We start from the raw sequence: 20008 nt of genomic DNA, 5'->3' as shown, positions 1-20008 counted from the left end.
ATAACTCACAAACAAGTGTCTATTGGAGACACTACAAGCATGACCCTTGAAAGGGTATAAAGGGAAGAATACTTGAAAAATAAATAATACTTTATTCATGAACAAAATGCTTAAGAAGCATGGTACTTTACATTGAAGGGGTTCACCCCTATATATACAAAAAAATGGGAGAGAGAGGAGAGCTCATTTTGAGCTCTCCAAAAAGAGACGTTGGATTCCAACGTCTCTTAATATAGCTGTTGGACTACAGTCCAACAGCATTTATTATTATAGCTGTTGGACTATAGTCCAACAACATTTATTATAGCTGTTGGACTACAGTCCAACAGCTACTTGCACAGTCAAGTTCCAACAGGAACTTGACTGGATCAAAATATCTAGTTTCTATTGAACTAGATGCTAAAAAAGAAAATAAAAAAATAGAAAAATAAAATAATAAAAGAAAATATAATAATATTAAATAATATATATATATATATATATATATTGCAGTTTACATTTTAACAAAAGCGCGATGGCAAAGCAAGTACAAAGTAATGACAATAAATACAAGCCTGTGCACTCTAGCGCGGCGGCAAAATAAGCAGGAAAGCAGTAGAGAACAAAAAAGAAATTGCGAAAGCAAAAGCCCGTGCACATAAAGCGCGACGGCAAAGTAAAGACAGGAACAGTAAAGACAGAAAAGTAAATGCAAAAGTAAAATCTTTTGCACATCAAGCCCGACGGCAACAGAAAGCAGTAAAGACAGGAAGTAAAAAGGACAAGGATCGTGAAACCGCGTCCTTGAGTTAAAAGCGTACATATATAGATATACGTATACATATATATTGTCCTTTGTCCTTTCGTTTCCATTTTTAAATTTTAATTTTAATTGTTTTAATTTTTAATTCGTTTATTATCCATTGCCAACTTTCCCCTAGCTTGGGGCGTCTCAGGGTTGCGCGCGTCTTCAAGTATAAGTAATGTATGTCTCGGGCCGCGGGCCGCGGGGCGCCAGCGGGCTCTGTTGCACAAATGAAAAAAGAAAAAACATTAGTGTGATATAAGAAGGAAGAAAAAGGAAGGGGCGGTTTGGTCTGTAAAAGAGACACGGGCGGGGGGCACGCCCCTGCCTGCCTGCTGAATTAAAAGAGGCAGGGGGCAGAGGCATGACCACTACGCCGGCTGCCAGTTTGAACAAACTGGGGAGACAGAGGGGGTGGGCTCGGCCTGACCCGAACCTGGCCCGAAAAGAGAGACGGGGAGGGAAGCAAGGGCTTCGCCCCTGCCTGCCAAGAAGCGCAGAGACAGAGAGGGGCCCGACCCCTCCTCTACATACAGAGGGAAGGGCTAGGCCCCTCACCTACAGCAGTGTAACACAGGGAGGGGCACAACTTTATATTGTGATAATCAAAATGTCATTCATATAGCTAAGAATCCAGAATTTCATGAGCGCAGCATATTCAAATAGATTGTCATTTTACTATGAGAGCATATTTGGAGGGCATTATATCCTTGCAGATAGCAGATTTCTTTAGGAAGAGTCTGTCTACATCGCTTTTTCAAACATTATAAATAAAACATATATACATATATATATATATATAAATATATGTATATGTGTACAATATGAACCAAAAATATATATATATATATATAAATACATATATATATTGTTGAGAATAGGTGGTTTTAAGTAAATAGGTGGTTTTAAGTTAAGTCGTTTTATATATTAGAGGCTATTTGAATTTTTGATTTTATAGTAGGCTTTAGTGTAACTTCACTTTTCAGCCTCTCTCTATTTAATATAGAGAGAAGCCCTAATAGAGAATATAATCAATTGTTCTCCAGCCGTCACTCTCTCTCTCTCTCTTTCTCTCTCACTCTCTCTCTCTCTCTACCTCTGTTTTTGTGCCTTTCTTCTTTCCTTCAACATGGTATCAAAGCAGCGTGCGACCTTGGGTGCCTAAGTTCCAGCATCATCTTCCTTCGAGCAACATCTCATCGGATAGTCAGAGGGAGATCGACATCCTTCGCTGCTGATCAGAGTTCGGTCCTTCTGTGTGAAGATCAAACCTGGCGACAGATCTGCAGTCAGACCTAGTCATGACTATTGACTAGAGGTCGTGACTCAGATCTGAAGCCAAACCTGGGAGCAGTTTGGGTGCTGAAGTCTTGGCATTGACGATGTTGCAATCGGTGGTGATTTAGAGCCAGTCGCATGGTGTGGACCAGATCTGTCACCATTGCAGGCGTGTTAAAATATGTTGTGATCAGATCTGATCGGTTGTGGTCGTGAGTTGCTGCTGTCAATATCGTTGTGGTGCTGGTGATCAGCGGTCTGTGTGTTGACGTGGGGTGCTGTTTTTTTTTAAGTTGTCTACTGCAGATCTGCACCTTGGTTCCCAATAGTTTTTCTCCATTAAAGCTCCAACTTGGTATCCAAACTGATTTCTCTCTTGGCTGTCGTGAGGTATATTGCTGGGAGTCGCGAAACTGATTTTATTTTGGCTGTCGTGATTTATATTGCTGGGAGTTGCTGTCGTGAATTCCTTTATTTATGTTGATAAGTTCAAGTGCTGTGCAGAAGTCGTGAAATTAATTTTTTTTTGCTGTCATGAGGTATATGGTCATGAGGTATATGGCTGGGAGGTGGATGTTGTGAGTTAAAAGTTTTTGTTTCTCACGTTATCTCTGGTTGGGCTCAGATTCTACTTAGCAAGCAGCTGGGTGTTGTGTCGTGATCCTTTTGACTCAGCTGTTTTTTTAAAACTGCATGTTAATAAGTTTTTTTTTGGAATCAGCAGGCGTGATTCCCTGTTGTGCTGGAAAATATTCTGTTTGTGGGAACCGTGTCCTTGAAGTGGGATTCTGTGTTGGGCACTGTGGTATCACACTCTAAGTTGTTTGTTGGGTGCTGCTACTAGTTGTCGTAGTGGCGAATGTGTGATGATAACACACTCTAAGTCGTGTTGGATGTGTGATCTTGATTTACAGCCTATAGTCATCCTTGGTTGAGGTGAAAGGTTTTGGTCAAGTTTCTTTAAAAATTATATTTGGAGTTTGGATCTGAACAGTCGAAGGTCGTGTTTCTCATATTTCATTGGTGAAGTCAAAACTTGATATAGTCAGGCTTGTTGATTGTGGGTATGCGCGTGTGGTTGCTCATGCATTTTGTGAATCAAGCCCATTAGTTTATATTATGGATCAAGTGGTTAAATCAGATGCAGATTCCTCCAATGATTGTGTAACTCTTAGCAGGGCTGAATATGACGATCTCCTTGCTTTACGATCATCCAATTCAAAGTCTTCTGTTGCGGAGGTTGTGTGCTCGGCAAGTGATGGCCTATCTGCTCAAGGTGGTAGGTGGGTTATTGATTCTGGAGCCTCTGGTCACTTGTGCGGAAACTCGAGAAATTTTTTGAGTTTAAAACCTGTGACAGGTCAGAAAGGGGTACGTCTTGCTGATGGTAGCTCTTCCCCAATTGTAGGGCAGGGAAACATGTCTATTACTCCTACTCTTCAATTGTCACATGTTCTTCATGCTCCCTCATTTCCACAGAATTTATTATCAGTCAGTCGAATGACAAAAGAGTTGAATTGTAGAGTGATTTTTTATCCTATGGGATGCACCTTTCAGGACTTGCTGACGGGGAAAAGAATTGGTGGTGGCTATGAGGAAGGTGGTCTGTATTACCTTCACCAACCAGAGGTTTCGGCCCACTTTGCTGTTACATCATCCTCAAGTCCTCTATTGTGGCATCATCGTTTGGGTCACCTTCCAGTGACAAAACTTCGTCGTGTCATTCCTCATATACCTCCCTCAGTTTCTTTTCAGTGTGAAACATGTCAATTGGGAAAACATTGTCGAAGCTCTTTTACCTCCCGTCAGAGTCCATCAAGTCAAGGATTGTTTAATCTTCTTCATGTAGATGTGTGGAGTCCGAGTAGGATTCCGAATAGGTCTCAATGTCGTTATTATCTAGTTATTGTTGATGACTTCTCGAGACTATCGTGGGTGTTCCTGTTAAAAGATCGGTCTCAAGGTCCTGTCATTCTTAAATCTTTAATTGCAGAGATAAAAACTCAATTTGACATATGTGTTAAAATTGTTCGCACTGATAATGCTCTTGAGTTCAAATCCAAAGACTTACTTCTATTCTACTCTGGTAATGGGATTCAACCTCAATTTACATGTCCCCATACCTCCCAGCAAAATGGGGTGGCTGAGAGGAAACATAGACAAATCTTTAATGTTGCTCGGTGCCTTATGATTCAATCCAATATGCCTGCTACATACTGGGGCGATGCGGTTTTGACAGCCGGGTTTCTTATAAATCGCATGCCGTCCAGCTCTGTAGAAGACCAGATCCAAATTCAAATTCTCCATCCAGAGGCTCCTCTCTTTCCTATCCCTCCTAAAGTTTTTGGATGCGTGTGTTTTGTGCATAAGCTGGGTCCTGATCGAGATAAACTTGCTGCGCAGTCTATTAAATGTGTTTTTCTTGGGTATCCTAAGAACCAAAAAGGATATCGTTGTTATGACCCTATATCTCATAAAGAGTATGTCAGTGCGGACGTTACCTTCTTTGAGCCTATTCCTTATTTTTCGAGTACTACTCCAAGGTTACAAGAGAGTCAGGGTGATATTTTTCCTCTGCCAATTCCCCCTTTTCCTTTAGAGTCGTTCACTCCAAAGCCTTTGGCACCATCCTCTGGGGAGTCTCGATACAAAAACCCTCCTATAGTGTATGCTCACAGGTTACCACCTACCTCCATGCCCCCATTAACTTCTTCTCCTGAGACAAGTATCACTGAGCATACTGAAGTTTCTGCTATTGATGAGGATCTTCCTATTGCTCTGCGAAAAGGGAAAAGACAGTGCACCCTTCATCCCATTTCTCAGTTTGTTTCTGAAGGTAATCTTGGGGCGTCTATGAAGAAGTTTATCTTGGCTTTGTCTGCCTCGTCTGTTCCGCTTCATCACAGTCAGGCTCTATTCGACCCCAAATGGATGCAGGCTATGAAGGATGAGATGGATGCCCTATGTTCTAGGGGCACTAGGGATTTGGTGGATCCTCCGACTGATGCTGATATTGTTGGCTGCAAATGGGTATATACCATTAAATATAACTCGGACGGGTCAATTGAACGGTACAAAGCCCGGTTGGTTGCAAAAGGTTATACTCAGACGTATGGTGTTGACTTTTTTGAAACTTTCTCCCCAGTTGCTCGTCTTGGCACTATTCGTCTTGTTCTTTCTGTTGCTGTGCACCATGGATGGCCCTTGTTTCAGTTAGATGTCAAGAATGCATTTTTGTATGGGGATTTGCATGAAACGGTCTACATGCAACAACCCCCAGGCTTCGAGGTTCAGGGGGAGTGTAAGAAGGTGTGCAAGTTGAAGAAGGCTATTTATGGCCTGAAGCAGAGTCCAAGGGCATGGTTTCACAAATTATTTGAGGTAATGTCTAGTTTTGGCTTTGTCAGGTCAGCTTCAGATCACTCCTTGTTCATCAAGAAAACCAGTGCTGGAATTGTTGTTATGGTGGTATATGTCGATGACATCATATTAACAGGGAGCAGTGTCCAAGATATTTCTGCCACAAAAGATCATCTTCAGAAACACTTTGTTACTAAAGATCTTGGTCACCTTCGATATTTTCTGGGTATCGAAGTTGCAAGAAACAAAGAGGGCTTAGTGTTGTCTCAAAGAAAGTATGTGTTGGACTTATTAAAAGAGACTGGAATGCTAGGAGCCAAGCCAGCTAATATTCCAATGGATCCCAAAACTCACATGTTCGATGAGAAGTCTGAATATGTAGACACTGCCAGCTTTAGATCCTTGGTGGGTAAGTTACTATATGTGACTGTTACTAGACCTGACATTTCATTAGCTGTGAGTAAAATCAATCAGTTCATGGACAAACCTACAAAAGTTCACTGGGATGCAGCTATGATGGTTATTCGATACTTAAAGGCATCTCCTGGATCTGTTGAAGATAGGAAGTCAACATCTGGATTTTGTGTGTTTGTGGGAGGAAATCTTGTTACCTGGAGGAGTAAGAAACAAACCGTGGTAGCCAGGTCGAGTGTCGAATCTGAATACCGAGCAATGGCCCAGACTGCAGCTGAGATTATGTGGGTAAAATCAGTCTTGACCGAGCTTCAGGAGAAAGTATCCCTACCTATATTGATGATGTGTGACAATAGGGCTGCTACATATATTGCCAACAATCCAGTGTTTCATGAAAGGACTAAACATATTGAAGTTGACTGTCACTATGTTCGCGACTTGGTTCAGGCTGGGTATATCTGCACCGATCATGTATCTTCCGAAGATCAAGTAGCTGATGTTTTTACCAAAGCCCTGGCGAGACCAAATTTCTCTAAGTGTTGTGACAAGCTGAGCATGATTGATATCTATGCTCCAGCTTGAGGGGGAGTGTTGAGAATAGGTGGTTTTAAGTAAATAGGTGGTTTTAAGTTAAGTCATTTTATATATTAGAGGCTATTTGAATTTTTGATTTTATAGTAGGCTTTAGTGTAACTTCTCTTTTCAGCCTCTCTCTATTTAATATAGAGAGAAGCCCTAATAGAGAATATAATCAATTGTTCTCCAGCCGTCACTCTCTCTCTCTCTCTCTTTCTCTCTCACTCTCTCTCTCTCTCTCTACCTCTGTTTCTGTGCCTTTCTTCTTTCCTTCAACGTGGTATCAAAGCAGTGTGCGACCTTGGGTGCCTAAGTTCCAGCATCATCTTCCTTCGAGCAACAATTTAAAAGGGTCCTGCACCGAGCCAGGTCTCGTCCAACCCATACCTGACCAAACCTCTTATTTTTAGGGTTTTTGACCATGGTCAAAGGAAACTCAAAGGGTGGGGCCATTATGGTCCCACCCTCACCACAATAACACCCCCCAAGAGAGAGAGAGAGAGAAGAAGAAGAAGAACCGAAGGAGGACAAGAGAGAGAGAAGAAGAAGAACCGAAGGAGGACAAGAGAGAGAGAGAAGAAGAAGAAACGGAGGAAGAAAGTGGAGAGAGAGAGGAGGAGGAGTGAGGCATACCAGGGTTTCTTCTCCTTACTCTTCTTTTGTCGATACTACAGAAAGAAAAGGGGACAAACACGTTTTATTTTATAAAAAAATATCAAATTGCCCCTTCCTTTAAAAAAAATCATCCACACCGCCGATCTCCCAAAAATATATATAATGTATATATAAAATGGATTGGGTGTAACCCAATCCAAAGTCCAAACAAATTATATATGTGGATGATATTTTAGGGGGGGCGACCCCTCCTCTACGTACCGAGGGAGCAGGTAGTGGCTAGGCCCCTCACCTATAGCAGTGGAACACAGGGAGGGGCTCGGTCCCTCCCTTGTGTACAGAGGAAGCAAGGAGGGGCCCAGCCCCTCCCCTGCAAATAGAGGACACAAGGAGGGGCTCGGCCCCTCCCCTATGTACAGAGGAAGCAAGAAAGGGCCCAGCCCCTCCCCTGCAAATAGAGGACACAAGGAGGGGCTCAGCCCCTTCCCTGCAAACAGGGGACACAGGGAGGGGCGCGTACAGAGGGAACAGTACGACAACTTTATATTGTGATAATCAAAATGCCATTCGTATAGCTAAGAATCCAGAATTTCATGAGCGCACAAATATTTCTAATCTTTGGTATCCCTGGTTTACTTCAAGGAAGGTAAGGAACTCAAACGAAGATTTTGCTAACGAATGTTCAAATATTAGGGAAAAATACCCTGACTTGTATTTTGACCAATGAATGCAGTAGAAATTTGGCAGACAAAATTCTTTTAAGGGGGGTAGGATGTAATAACAGGGGAAAATTGAATTGATTTGGGCCGGATCCGGATCCGGATCCGGACCCGACCCGAGGCCACCGCCTCTCGCTGTCATTAAAAGACAACGAGACAGGCAGGAGGAGGGTTACGAAACCCCCCTCACCGCCTCTCATTCTCTCCCCCCGACTCTCTCTCGCCGGTGACGCCTTCGTACCCAACCGCCATACCCTCGTGTCTCTCCGGATTCGCAGAGGAGCCCTCAACGTCAGAGTTCCCTCTGCTCGTTGGAGACCCCTGTCAACCCGCAGCCACCTGCGACTTCCCTCCGACGCTACCGCTGCCGTTGTCGACGATCTCCAGGTACGATCCTCTTCTTATTTTGTCTTTCTTCTTCTTCGTTTCCTCTTCTCCTTTTCCTTTCTTTTTGTTGGCAGGGGGCTCCGCCCCCCTGTCGCTTGCTGTGTCCACACGGGGCTCCGCTCCCCCGTCCCTCTTGTTTTGCCGGCAGGGAGCGGAGCTCCCTGTGTCGGCCCACCTTTCTGGCAGGGGCTTCCGCCGCCCTGCCTCTTGTGGATTTTCCGGCAGAGGCGGAGCCCCTGCTTCTTCGTGGTTCTTCCGGCAGGGGACAAAGCCCCCTGCCTTCTGCCGTTTTCGGCAGGGGGTTCTGCCCCCTGCCTCGTGTGGTTTTCCGGCAGGGGGCGAGGTCCCCCTGCCATTGTTTTGTCTTTGGCAGGGGGGCTTCGCCTCCCTTGCCTTCTTATGTTTCTGAGGGCGAGGCCCCCCAACCTTCATTTCGTTTTTCGACAGGGGGCTTCGCCCCCCCCCCCCCCTACCTTCTTATGCTCCCCAGCAGGGGCAAAGCCCCCTGCCTTCTTCTTGATTCTGGGCAGGGGACGAAGCCCCCTGCATCTCCTTTGTTTTCAGGCAAAGGGCTTCGCCCCCTGCCTTGATCTAGTGGCCAGCAGAGGCAGAGCCCCTGCCTGTCTCGTTTCCAGCAGGGGGTTGCGCCCCCTGTCCTGTTTTCGGTTGAGGCAGGGAGCCTCTGCTCCCTCCCCTGCCTTTTCTGTCCTACCAGGTAGGGAGCATGAGCCCCCTGCCTCTGTGGCTTTTTGTCGGCAAGGGTGAGGCCCCTGCCTCCTGCACCCATTCAGGCAGGATGCAGTGCCTCTGCATCTCTGGCATCTGGGAGCAGGCCTCCCCGCCTTTGGCACCCTAGTCAGCAGAGTGCAGAGTTCTTGCCTCCGCAGCCCGCAGGCAGGAAGCCTTGTTGCCTTTGTTGCTCTTCTGCATTCTGCAGGGAGTTGAGCTCCCTACCTACCCTCGTATCGAGGTCCGGTACTACTGTAGGTCTTATCGAACCCACTTCTCATTTGTATTTTGGCATGCTAACCTTTTTAGCATCACAGGTTGAACGGTGGATCCTGCTCGCCCTTCCTGGCTTGAGCTCGTGCTTACCTACGCCGCTGGCATACGAGAACCGCAACCCCTCAAGGTAGGGGAAGATTGCACAGAAGACTTGAAAAATTGAATTGAGTTTAATTAACTAAAAAGGACAATTAAATAAATACATATGCATATATATATATATATCATATATATTTATACGAGTATGCATTTAACTCAAGGATGCGGTTTCGCGATCCTTGTCCTTTACTTTTCCGTCGTGCATCGCGCAAAGGTTTTGCGTTGCACTCCTGCTTACAGCCTTCACTTTACCACCGCGCATCGCGCAAAGGTTTTGTATTGCATTCCTGCTTACAGCCTTTACTTTGTCGTTGCGCATCGCGCAAAGGTTTTGCATTGCACTCCTGCTTACAGTCTTTACTTTGTCGTTGTGCATCATGCAAAGGTTTTGCGTTGCATTCCTGCTTACAGTCTTTACTTTGTCGGTGCGCATCGCACAAAGGTTCTGCGTTGCACTCCTAGTTACAGTCTTTACTTTGTCGTCGCGCTTTGTGCCTAGGCTCTTGCTTTTGCATATATGTTGTTATTGTCTTCCTATTACAGATGACGCTCAAATTTTCGCCCATTGCATACGCGTTTAAGTCATCCTCGTGGAGGATGCAAGAGACATTTACCACTCTCCCTCTTGCGACAAGAGTTCAGTCGGGAGCGAGCGACACATCCTCGTCTAAGGAGAGGGATACCTCACAAGGATCCTGGCTTTTCGTGCACGCAGTCCTGTAGAGTCGAGTTGAGATTTTAGGGAGCTGTGCAAGAGCATTAAAAACTGCCCAAATCAAAGCATTTGGAAGGAGGTGTTTGGCTGGTTCTGTTGAGAAACCTGTATCTCGTCTATCGAGGTCAGTATCGAGTCATGTGAGGCATGTAGATACCCCGATAGCGGATGAGATTCGAGATAATCACATGCCAAATGTTGGCACAAGCTGTTGGCTATTTCAAAAGACCAAGAATGTCAAGGTATAGTTTGAGAAGCATTACATCTTTGTGAAACACTTCTGATGAAGCTCTTATTGAGGAGTTATACCCCTTTCATCCTAGAGTACTTGTAGTCATGCACTACACGTCTAGTATTGCGATGATCGGGTGAGACGATCGTGCAACCTTGAATATTGTTAAATGCACAATGTTGTAATCACATAAAATGGCATCACATTCACCTTCACATGCAAGATGCTCGAGCGGTTTAAAGACCACAGCATAGAATGGGTCGTTAGTTAAGCAACCCCTAACGCACCCATTCGCTTCTTGTTGTCTGTCAAGAGAGAGGACAGAACGCTACAAAACTCCAATGGACAGGTTGTTAACAACCACCCTACGGGCAGATGATCCGGCCTCCCCAGTCATTGAAGTTAGGGGAAAGGGGCTACAATAGTTAGCTCAACACTTCTGCCGAAGTTGGATGCATCCGTGGCACTACTTATCAGCCTCTGGGGAATCCTCTCTCGGCTAAAGTCGCCCCCTTTGGAGCGGACTCAACTAGCTATTCGGGTTATTGAAAATACATAGAATAACAGACGCCCGAACTAGTCTCAGTTGTTTCTACGTTTTGTCTGCGCGTACCCACAGGCCAGTAATATCGATACATAAAGTTTGTTCACACTGGTTGATTGCTTGCTTGTTTGCTCGGTAGTTCGGTACGCTACTCGTTGAGGTGTACCCGCCTGTTGAGGCGTTACTCTAGTTTGTTAAACTGTTTACGCAGATCTTTGCTAAGTAACATCTAGCTTCTCATACTAGTTAAATGCTTATAATAATAGCATTATGCCAATTGCTACATATTAGCATGTGACTTGCTTTACCCCTTGGTCGAACTGTTTGGTGCTTATTCTAATGTAGCACGTTGGCTTGCATCTCTTATGATTGATGTGATTGCATAGTAATCTTCGAATTGGTGGCAACTAGGATTGATGTGACCGCTTGTCTTATAAGCTGCTTACATATTATGATATAACTGTTGTCGTATGATTGCTTATCATGTATAGCTTATGAATGGCTTGCGATGCAATGGTTTATGCCTTACGATTAATTTAATTATTTGTTGATGGACTGAGGCATTTGATGGTAATTGTATGTTTTACGAGCATTGTTATGATTGTTTGTCTTATTCAGTTGTTTTGTTTGGTTGTCAGATAGAGTTAGTTACTCTTCGCATATAGAATCAACTGGGTTGCCATATCTGTGTGTTCTCATGTGTCGTTTACGCATGCTTTGAGGTCCTATTTGAAGATTGTAATGTTCCTTGTGGCAATAATACGATATGTAGGATTATATGCTTTTGTGTGATGTGATTGTTATGCCACGTGATAAGAAATGTTGGAAGTATGCGATAATATGTTCATGGTTCATGGAACCTTATTGGAGGAATGGGTGATCGTGTATTTTTTTTACCATGTGGAGTGATACGATGCATATTGCTGATATACGTGTTTGTGCCCATATTGATGGCTTATGACTCAAGAGCGGTTAATTGTTCGGAGCAGTCGACTGTATTGATGCATGTATCATTGAGTAGGGTGTCTGATGAGGATCTGATCTCCAAAGGATTATCTGCGAGGGCGTGTATGATCAAGACCAGGTGACCCAGCTAGGGTGGTAGATTCCCTGTGAGGATGTACACTGTCCACGAATGGGTAGCCGCAAAGATGGTGAACTCCTGTGAGGAAGTGTATGGTCCAAGACCAGGTATACCATCTAGGGCGGAATTCCTTGTGAGGTTATACATTTCCCAGACCAAGTGATCCAGCGTTGATCTTGTTGATTGTAATAGTGGCTATCGACCCTGAGAGCGGTCATTTGCGTTGATGCGTATCGCAATGATTTTCATTGGATATGGCATTTGTTGGGGACCGGCTTCCCAAAGGTTTCACTGTGAGGGTATGTATGATCAAGATCAGGTGACCCGGCTTGAGTGGTAGATTCTCTGTGAGGATGTACACTGTCCACGAACGGGTAGCTGCAAAGACGGTGAACTCCTGTGAGGAAGTGTATGGTCCAAGACCAGGTTTACCATCTAGGGCGGTAATTCCTTGTGAGGTTGTACATTTCCCAGATCGGGTAATCCGGCTAGAGCGGTAGAATCTCTGTGAAGATGTACACTATCCACGAACGAGTAACCGCAAAGACGGTGAACTCCTGTGAGGAAGTGTATGATCTAAGACCAGGTATACCCTGTAGGGCGGTAATTTCTTGTCAGGTCGTATATCTCCCGGACCGAGTGATCCGACGTGGATCTTGTGTTTTTGTTTACCATAAAAAGTTATAGTGAGTTGTGATGATCTTCTAAGATTGTTTGAGATAGCCAGTTATAAATCTATAGTTTTGGCTTTCTTGGCTTTCTGTTTTAGCATGATTACATGCAGGACTCAGATGTGAGAATCAGATCTTTATTTGATTTTAGACCATGTTTTGGACCTTCTATAGAAGGGTGGGCTTTTCCTGAGAAAGTATGACGCCTTAGTGAGTCATAACAGGTAACGATGTCCTAATGATGATTAGATGCAGAGACCCCGTTCTAGGAACGAGATCGAGCTTGTTGCGTGGTAGTTCACAGCTTACGATCAAATGGATCGAATGTTGCGTTTGTCAGTTGCACTGCTTCCTTGCTTTGAACTACTTACGCACGTGCACTACTTACGCGCTTGCACTACTTACTTGCTTGCACTACTTACTCGTTTGCACTACTTACTCGCTTGCACTACATACTTGTTTAACTGCATATTTGCTTTTAACTGCACAATCTGCTGAATTAAACGTACTTAATTCAGTTTTCTATAGTCTCTCTTGTGCACCTACTAATTTTTCGCGAAACTAACGCATTTTATGGGTACAGGTGATGATTACGTACACTACGGGCGATGGCGTGATTGTAAGATGGCTTCAAGACTTCTTCCTGCTCTGAGCTCGCGTCCTGAACGTTTTGGGTTTGTAACAGATTTTCTTTGGGATATCCGAATTTTGTGAGTTTTGGTTCTTTTAGCTAACGTGCCCAAAGTTGTCAGCTTGCCTTATGAATTAACCAAAGAATAGTCTTCCGCTGATTTTATAAACTCTGGAAGAAAGAGATTTTCTCTAGTCTCTTGCCTGTTTTCTGAAAGGTTCGCAAGTTTGAAATTTTGGGGCGTTACACTCACCACGATAACATCCCCAGGAGAGAGAGAGAGAGAGAGAGAGAGAAGAGGAAGAAGAACCGAAGGAGGACAAGAGAGGGAGAAGAAGAAGAAACGGAGGAAGAAAGTGGAGAGAGAGAGGAGGAGGAGGAGGGGGCATACCGGGGCTTCTTCTCCTTACTCTTCTTTTGTCGATACTAGAGAAAGAAAAGGGGACAAACACGTTTTATTTTATAAAAAAATATCAAATTGCCCCTTTAAAAAAAATCATCCACAACGCCGATCTCCCAAAAATATATATAATGTATATACAAGATGGATTGGGTCCAACCCAATCCAAAGTCCAAACAAATTATATATACGTGGATGATATTTTAGGGGGGCCGACCCCTCCTCTACGTACAGAGGGAGCAGGTAGTGGCTAGGCCCCTCACCTATAGCAGTGGAACACAGGGAGGGGCTCAACCCCTCCCTTGTGTACAGAGGAAGCAAGGAGGGGCCCAACCCCTCCCCTGCAAATAGAGGACACAAGGAGGGGCTCGGCCCCTCCCCTATGTACAGAGGAAGCAAGGAGGGGCCCAGCCCCTCCCTTGTGTACAAAGGAAGCAAGGAGGGGCCCAGCCCCTCCCCTGCAAATAGAGGACACAAGGAGGGGCTCGGCCCCTCCCCTACGTACAGAGGAGGCAGGGAGGGGCTCGGCCCCTTCCCTGCAAACAGGGGACACAGGGAGAGGCTTGGTCCCTCCCCTGCGTACAGAGGGAACAGTACGACAACTTTATATTGTGATAATCAAAATGCCATTCATATAGCTAAGAATCCAGAATTTCATGAGTGCACAAAGCATATTGAAATAGATTGTCATTTTACTAGGGGAGCATATTTGGAGGGCATTATATCCTTGTCTTATATTGGCACATCTCAGCATATAGCAGATTTCTTTACAAAGAGTTTGTCTAAATCTCTTTTTCAAACATTATAAATAAAATATATATACATACATATATGAATATATGAATATATGTATATGTGTATATATGTACGATATGAACCAAAAATATATATATTATGAAAATACATATATATACATGTACAATTTAACAGGGTCCTGCACCGAGCCGGGTCCAACCCATACCCGACCCAAACCTCTTATTTTTAGGGTTTTTGACCATGGTCAAAGGAAACTCAAAGGGTGGGGCCATTATGGTCCCACCCTCACCACGATAACACCCCCAAGAGAGAGAGAGAGAGAGAGAAAGAAAAAGAAGAAGAACCGAAGGAGGACAAGAGAGAAAGAAGAAGAAGAAACAGAGGAAGAAAGTGGAGAGAGAGAGGAGGAGGAGGAGGGGGGCATACGAGGGCTTCTTCTCCTTACTCTTCTTTTGTCAATACTAGAGAAAGAAAAGGGGACAAACACATTTTATTTTATAAAAAAAATAAAAATCAAATTGCCCCTTTAAAAAAAAATCATCCACACCGCCGATCTCCCTAAAATATCATCCACACCCCTAATCTCCCAAAAATATATATATAATGTATATACAAGATGGATTGGGTCCAACCCAATCCAAAGTCCAAACAAATTATATATATAGCTAGTCGTGTCTCCGTACCTGCAATTTTTGAAATCGTTGTCATACCCTACGTACCCCTACCCATGTGACATAGTATTGCAGGATCCAACTTTGTATAGACAATTAATGGAGAGCTTGATCTAATTGACTATCTCCAGACCAGACAACATTTGCAGTGCATGTGGTAAGTAAGTTCACGAGTCAGCCCAGAACAATACATTTGGCAGTCGTTCTCAGAATCATACATCATATTTGAGACACCATGCATCATTGATTGTTATTCTCGGCATCATCAAAGTTAAAGTTAAGAGCATATTGTGATTCTAACTTTGGGGGGTCATCTAAGGATAGACATTTTACATCTGGATTTTGTATTTTCTAGGGTGACTCAATGATATCTTGGAAAAGTAAAAAGCAACAAAGGATAGCTCTATCCGCAACAGAGGTCGAGTATAGAGCTATGACTCAAACCTATGTCACATGGGTGCGGGTGCGGGTGCGGGTGCGGGTGCGGGGATTCGGCACTTCCAAAAACCCGGGTGCGGGGGTGCGGTAGGGGCAAAAATGTAAAAAAAAAATTTATATATATATATATATATATAATTTTGAAGTTTTAACAGTTTAACATTTAACAATAAACATTATCATAAACTCATAATATGATTCATCATGCATGCAGTATATCAACCTAAATATCAAATTATCAATCAAATAAGTAAAGCAATTACATAAATCGACCCAAAAAAAAACATATGGGGGAGGGGCTCGGCCCCTCCCCTGTCGACCCAAAAAAAAAAAACAGATGGGGGAGGGGCTCGGCCCCTCCCCTGTCGACCCAAAGAAAAAAACATATGGGGGAGGGGCTCGGCCCCTCCCCTGTCGACCCAAAAAAAAAACAGATGGGGGAGGGGCTCGGCCCCTCCCCTGTCGACCCAAAAAAGAAAAACATAAAAGGGAGGGGCTCGGCCCCTCCCCTGTCGACCCAAAAAAAAGAGGTACATGGGGGAGGGGCTCGGCCCCTCCTGTGCCGAAAAACGAGGGAGCAGGGGAGGCTCAGCCCCTCCCCAGCCGACCCAACAAGAGACCGAGAGAGAGGGGGGGGTGCTCAGCCCCTCCCCAGCCGACCCAAGAAAGTGAGAGACATACCTGCGAGCCGAGAGGAGGAGTCTGGGAGGCGGAGCTGGGGGCGGCAGAGCTGGGGCGGCGATGGGAGAGCTCAAGCTCAGGGGGAGAGAGAGGAGAGATTAGGGCAAAAAAAAAATTTGCCCTAATCCTCCTCCTTTTCATCGGGGGGAAATTTTTTTTTCGCCCAAAAATGTGGACAAAAATGACCTTGGGTGCGTTGACCGCACCCGGGGTCGTGTTGACCGCACCCGGTGCCGCACCCGCACGCGATCCCGCGTCGCGTCGACGCGGGTGCGGCATCTGTTTTGCCGAGTCCCTGTGACATAGACTCAAACTATAGCTGAGATAGTTTGGTTGAGATGGTTGCTCAAGGACATGGGGGTGAAGTTGACTGGTACAACAACTTTATATTGTGATAATCAAAATGCATTCATATAGCTAAGAATCCAGAATTTTATGAGTGCACAAAGCATATTGAAATAGATTGCCATTTTACTAGGAGAGCATATTTGGAGGGCATTATATCATTGTCCTATATTGGCACATCTCAGCAGATAGCAGATTTCTTTACAAAGAGTTTGTCTACATCTCTTTTTCAAACATTTCTCACCAAACTCGGGATAATTGTCTTTACATCACCTCGAGTTTGAGGGTGAGTGTTAAAAGTTGTATGTAATATAGTGTTGTATATGTAAGTGTATAGAGATATGAGGGTCAAATCTGTCCAGAGTTGTACACTATGCCGCCTATTGTGCTTATTAGAGTTGTAAGGGGCATTTTAGTAAAGTGAATGTTGTAAAATGGGAATCGTTCCTTTATGTATGATGTATCTTCAAAATAATCAAAGGAGCCCACTGTTTTTACTCTCATTCGTCATCTTCTTCTTTTTGGCTGTGTATACCCACCAGCCTTTTTCAATTTTTTTTCCTTAGAGGTACGAGTAATCTTTAAAAAGTGACAAAAGTCACCAGACGCACACAAAATATGTGAGGAGCTGTCAATAGCAGTTAGAATAATCCTAGTCTACTAGTTTCAATGCAACCAATATCACAACCAATCCATTTGTTCTTAGCAAAAATAAAATTTGAGTATTGAATTTCTGATGGATTATCTTGCAATCATCCATCTTATCCTTGAAGAATCTCTATTCCTTTCAAGCCAAGTATATCGCCAGCCAAGAAAAATCCATCATGTCCATATCAGCCACTATTTCTTCCATCCTTTCTTGTCTAAGTAGCAAAAAGAATGCACCTAAAGGACTTTAACATGGGACGATAACTGGCAAGAAGGAACATCTTTTTTAGAAAGCACTAAGCTTTTCTTACATGCAGCAAAAACACTAGCAAGGACAAGGTTTTAGGGGGGGAGAGAGTTCACATGAGGAATCATTATCACTATTCTTTTTGCCTTCCAGGAAAATATAAACTTAGTTGCAAAGATAACACCAACAAAAACCTAAAACCACTGAACCTATGAACTTTGCAAAGGAATGATGCCTACTTCTCCGTCGCTGTTGCTGTTAAGGCGACAAAAGGAATGTCTGGAAGAAAGCCTCGCAATAAATGTATCTGCTTGTACTCTTTCCTATAATGAAAAAACAGCAATCCAGTAAAGTTAATTCCTTCAGCAATCCTAACATGCTGCAATGAAAGGAATGAATGTTTCATTATAACAATGAAAAGAAAACATTCTTGTGATAACTCACCAAGAGAACAGCATTAGATAATGGAGATGGCAGGAATACAGAACACGGATACAAAAAACAACTACCATCCTGAATTCCTGATTATCAGCAACAGGCTGCATCCCTTCACTTTGCAAGTAATTTTTCTCCGCATCTAGAGATAAAACTTGAGATGCACCAAAATATTTCATGTAGTAACTTATTATAGGATATTGTTACATCTATCTTACATGGGCAGTCTTTGCTATATTTTCTGAATTGTAGCCTCTATAAACTAAAGAAAAGGAAGAACTTGTCATCCAAATTCCTGAAAATTCTCTTTATCCATTTAGTCATTACTGTTAACACCCAAACTTACAAACTCTAGTCTGGCAAGTAATGCAGCCATCCATCGGTATGAAACAAGCGGAAAACAAAACACAATGTGCATAAGCACAAGTCCTCTAAGGGACAATACACATGCCGAAGGCAATACAAAAGCACATAAGTGCATACAATGGCTACAAAGAGCCTAAATAGAACATGAGTATATATATATATATATATATATATATATATATATATTAAGAGTAAAATGCTTAGAAAAAACATTGAAACAAAGGAGGGGAGAAAAATATATATACAAGTGGACATGGCCTTGGAGAACTCCCAAAAGTCGGTGGGAGCTCCCAACGGCTATATTTATAGCCATTGGGAGCAAGCCCAACGACTCTATGGTCATCATGACAATAGTGACCTTATATTAAATAGAAAAGACAAAAATAAAGAAACAAAAAATAAATACAAGAAAAAGACTAAACTGTTCCTAGTGGACAGCCCCTATTACATGTGTGAAATGACCAAAATGCCCCTAGTGGGAAATACCTATTACATCAATAGATATAATTATATATATAGTTATATATATTTATATATACATATTTTAACCATAGTCACAGATATCGCTGTAAATTCAGCGAACGATAATATATGTAAAATATGGCAATATTTTATCACCAATTTGATAATATTATGATATTATCACGAGAATATCGTGATATTATCACGAGAATATCGTGATATTATCACGAGAATATCGTGATATTATCACGAGAATATCGTGATATTATCACGATATTATCACGAGAATATCGTGATATTATCACGATATTATCAATTAGTTTTACTGTTTTTATTTATTTTTTACATTTTAAATATGTTTTTCTTCTTTATTTTACATTTTTTACTTATTTATTTTATTATTTATGTATTTTTTGTCTAAACATTATATTTTCTTACTTATTTTTTATATTTTTAAGCCCTAAGATTTATCACCAAACTTATAATATCGTGAGATATAGCCGATACCGATATTTGTGACTATAATTTTAACACTCTCCCTCAAACTTACGGTGTGATCACCGAAAGTTTGTTAAGAAAAATAACCTGAGGTGTAGGAAGAGCTTTCGTGAAAAAATTGCAAGCTGGTACTCGAATGTAATGTACGACAACTCGATAGTTCATCTCAAATATTCATCACATACATAATGACAATCTCAATATGTTTTATTCGCTCATGCAAGGTAATGATTACTTGCAATGTAAATTGCACTCTTATTATCGCAATACAACTTTGAGGGTTTAGAGATGACAACTGCCATGTCTTTTAGAAGATTCCTTAGTCACACAAGATCTATTGTTGTCATAGTCATTGCACGATACTCAGATTCAGTAGAGGATAATGAGACATTCTGTTGCTTCTTGCATCTCTAAGAAATCAAAAAGTTCCCTAAAAAACACAAAACCCAATGGTTGAGATCTTATCATTACGATTAACTCCTCAATCAACATCAGTATAAGCATATAAATCTAAAGATGAGGATAAGAAAAACCTTTTAGTTATTGAATTTTTAATATATCTGACAATCCTCAAAACTGCACTCATCTGCACAATAGTTGGGGCATAGTGGAATTGACTGGTTGCATGAACCGCATGGGTTATATCCTATGTAGTCAAAAGCGTTAGGCAGTGCCTAGTCAGTGGACCCCTAAAAAGACTAGGGGGGACTTAAAATATAAAAAATATGCAAATGAACCGCTAAAATTAGTAACAAACATGTATAAAACATAAAATCAATCAACAATAAGCAATAGACCAAAAAAACATGTCAAATATTACAAAACCTGCACGAATGTAAGCAAAGCAAACAACTACGAATATCAACAAATGCCAAATAATTTAAAATTAATCTAAATTATTAAAATAAAGTGCAAAAACTAATAGCAAACATGTATCCAACATAAAA

At 42.6% G+C, this 20008-nt stretch overlaps 1 protein-coding gene across 3 annotated transcripts in view; it reads right to left on the bottom strand.

Annotated features, from left to right (window-relative positions):
- Positions 1–20008, bottom strand: part of LOC149844335 (uncharacterized) — a 171624-nt gene that overhangs the window by 104468 nt on the left and 47148 nt on the right. For 2 of the 3 annotated variants that reach the window (XM_090000508.1, XM_090000509.1), the window contains exon 6: positions 17540–17623. The exons of the other annotated variant lie outside the window; for it this stretch is intronic. In XM_090000508.1, the coding sequence (XP_089856634.1) occupies positions 17540–17623 (84 nt within the window). The remainder of the gene's footprint in view (positions 1–17539; positions 17624–20008) is intronic. 3 annotated transcript variants of the gene reach the window in all.

This window comes from Nuphar pumila, chromosome 3, assembly GCF_984573655.1.
Source record: "Nuphar pumila chromosome 3, dmNupPumi1.hap1.1, whole genome shotgun sequence".
Taxonomy (NCBI): domain Eukaryota; kingdom Viridiplantae; phylum Streptophyta; class Magnoliopsida; order Nymphaeales; family Nymphaeaceae; genus Nuphar; species Nuphar pumila.
Note: the sequence above shows the minus strand (reverse complement) of the source record. Positions and strands in the feature narration are given on the sequence as shown.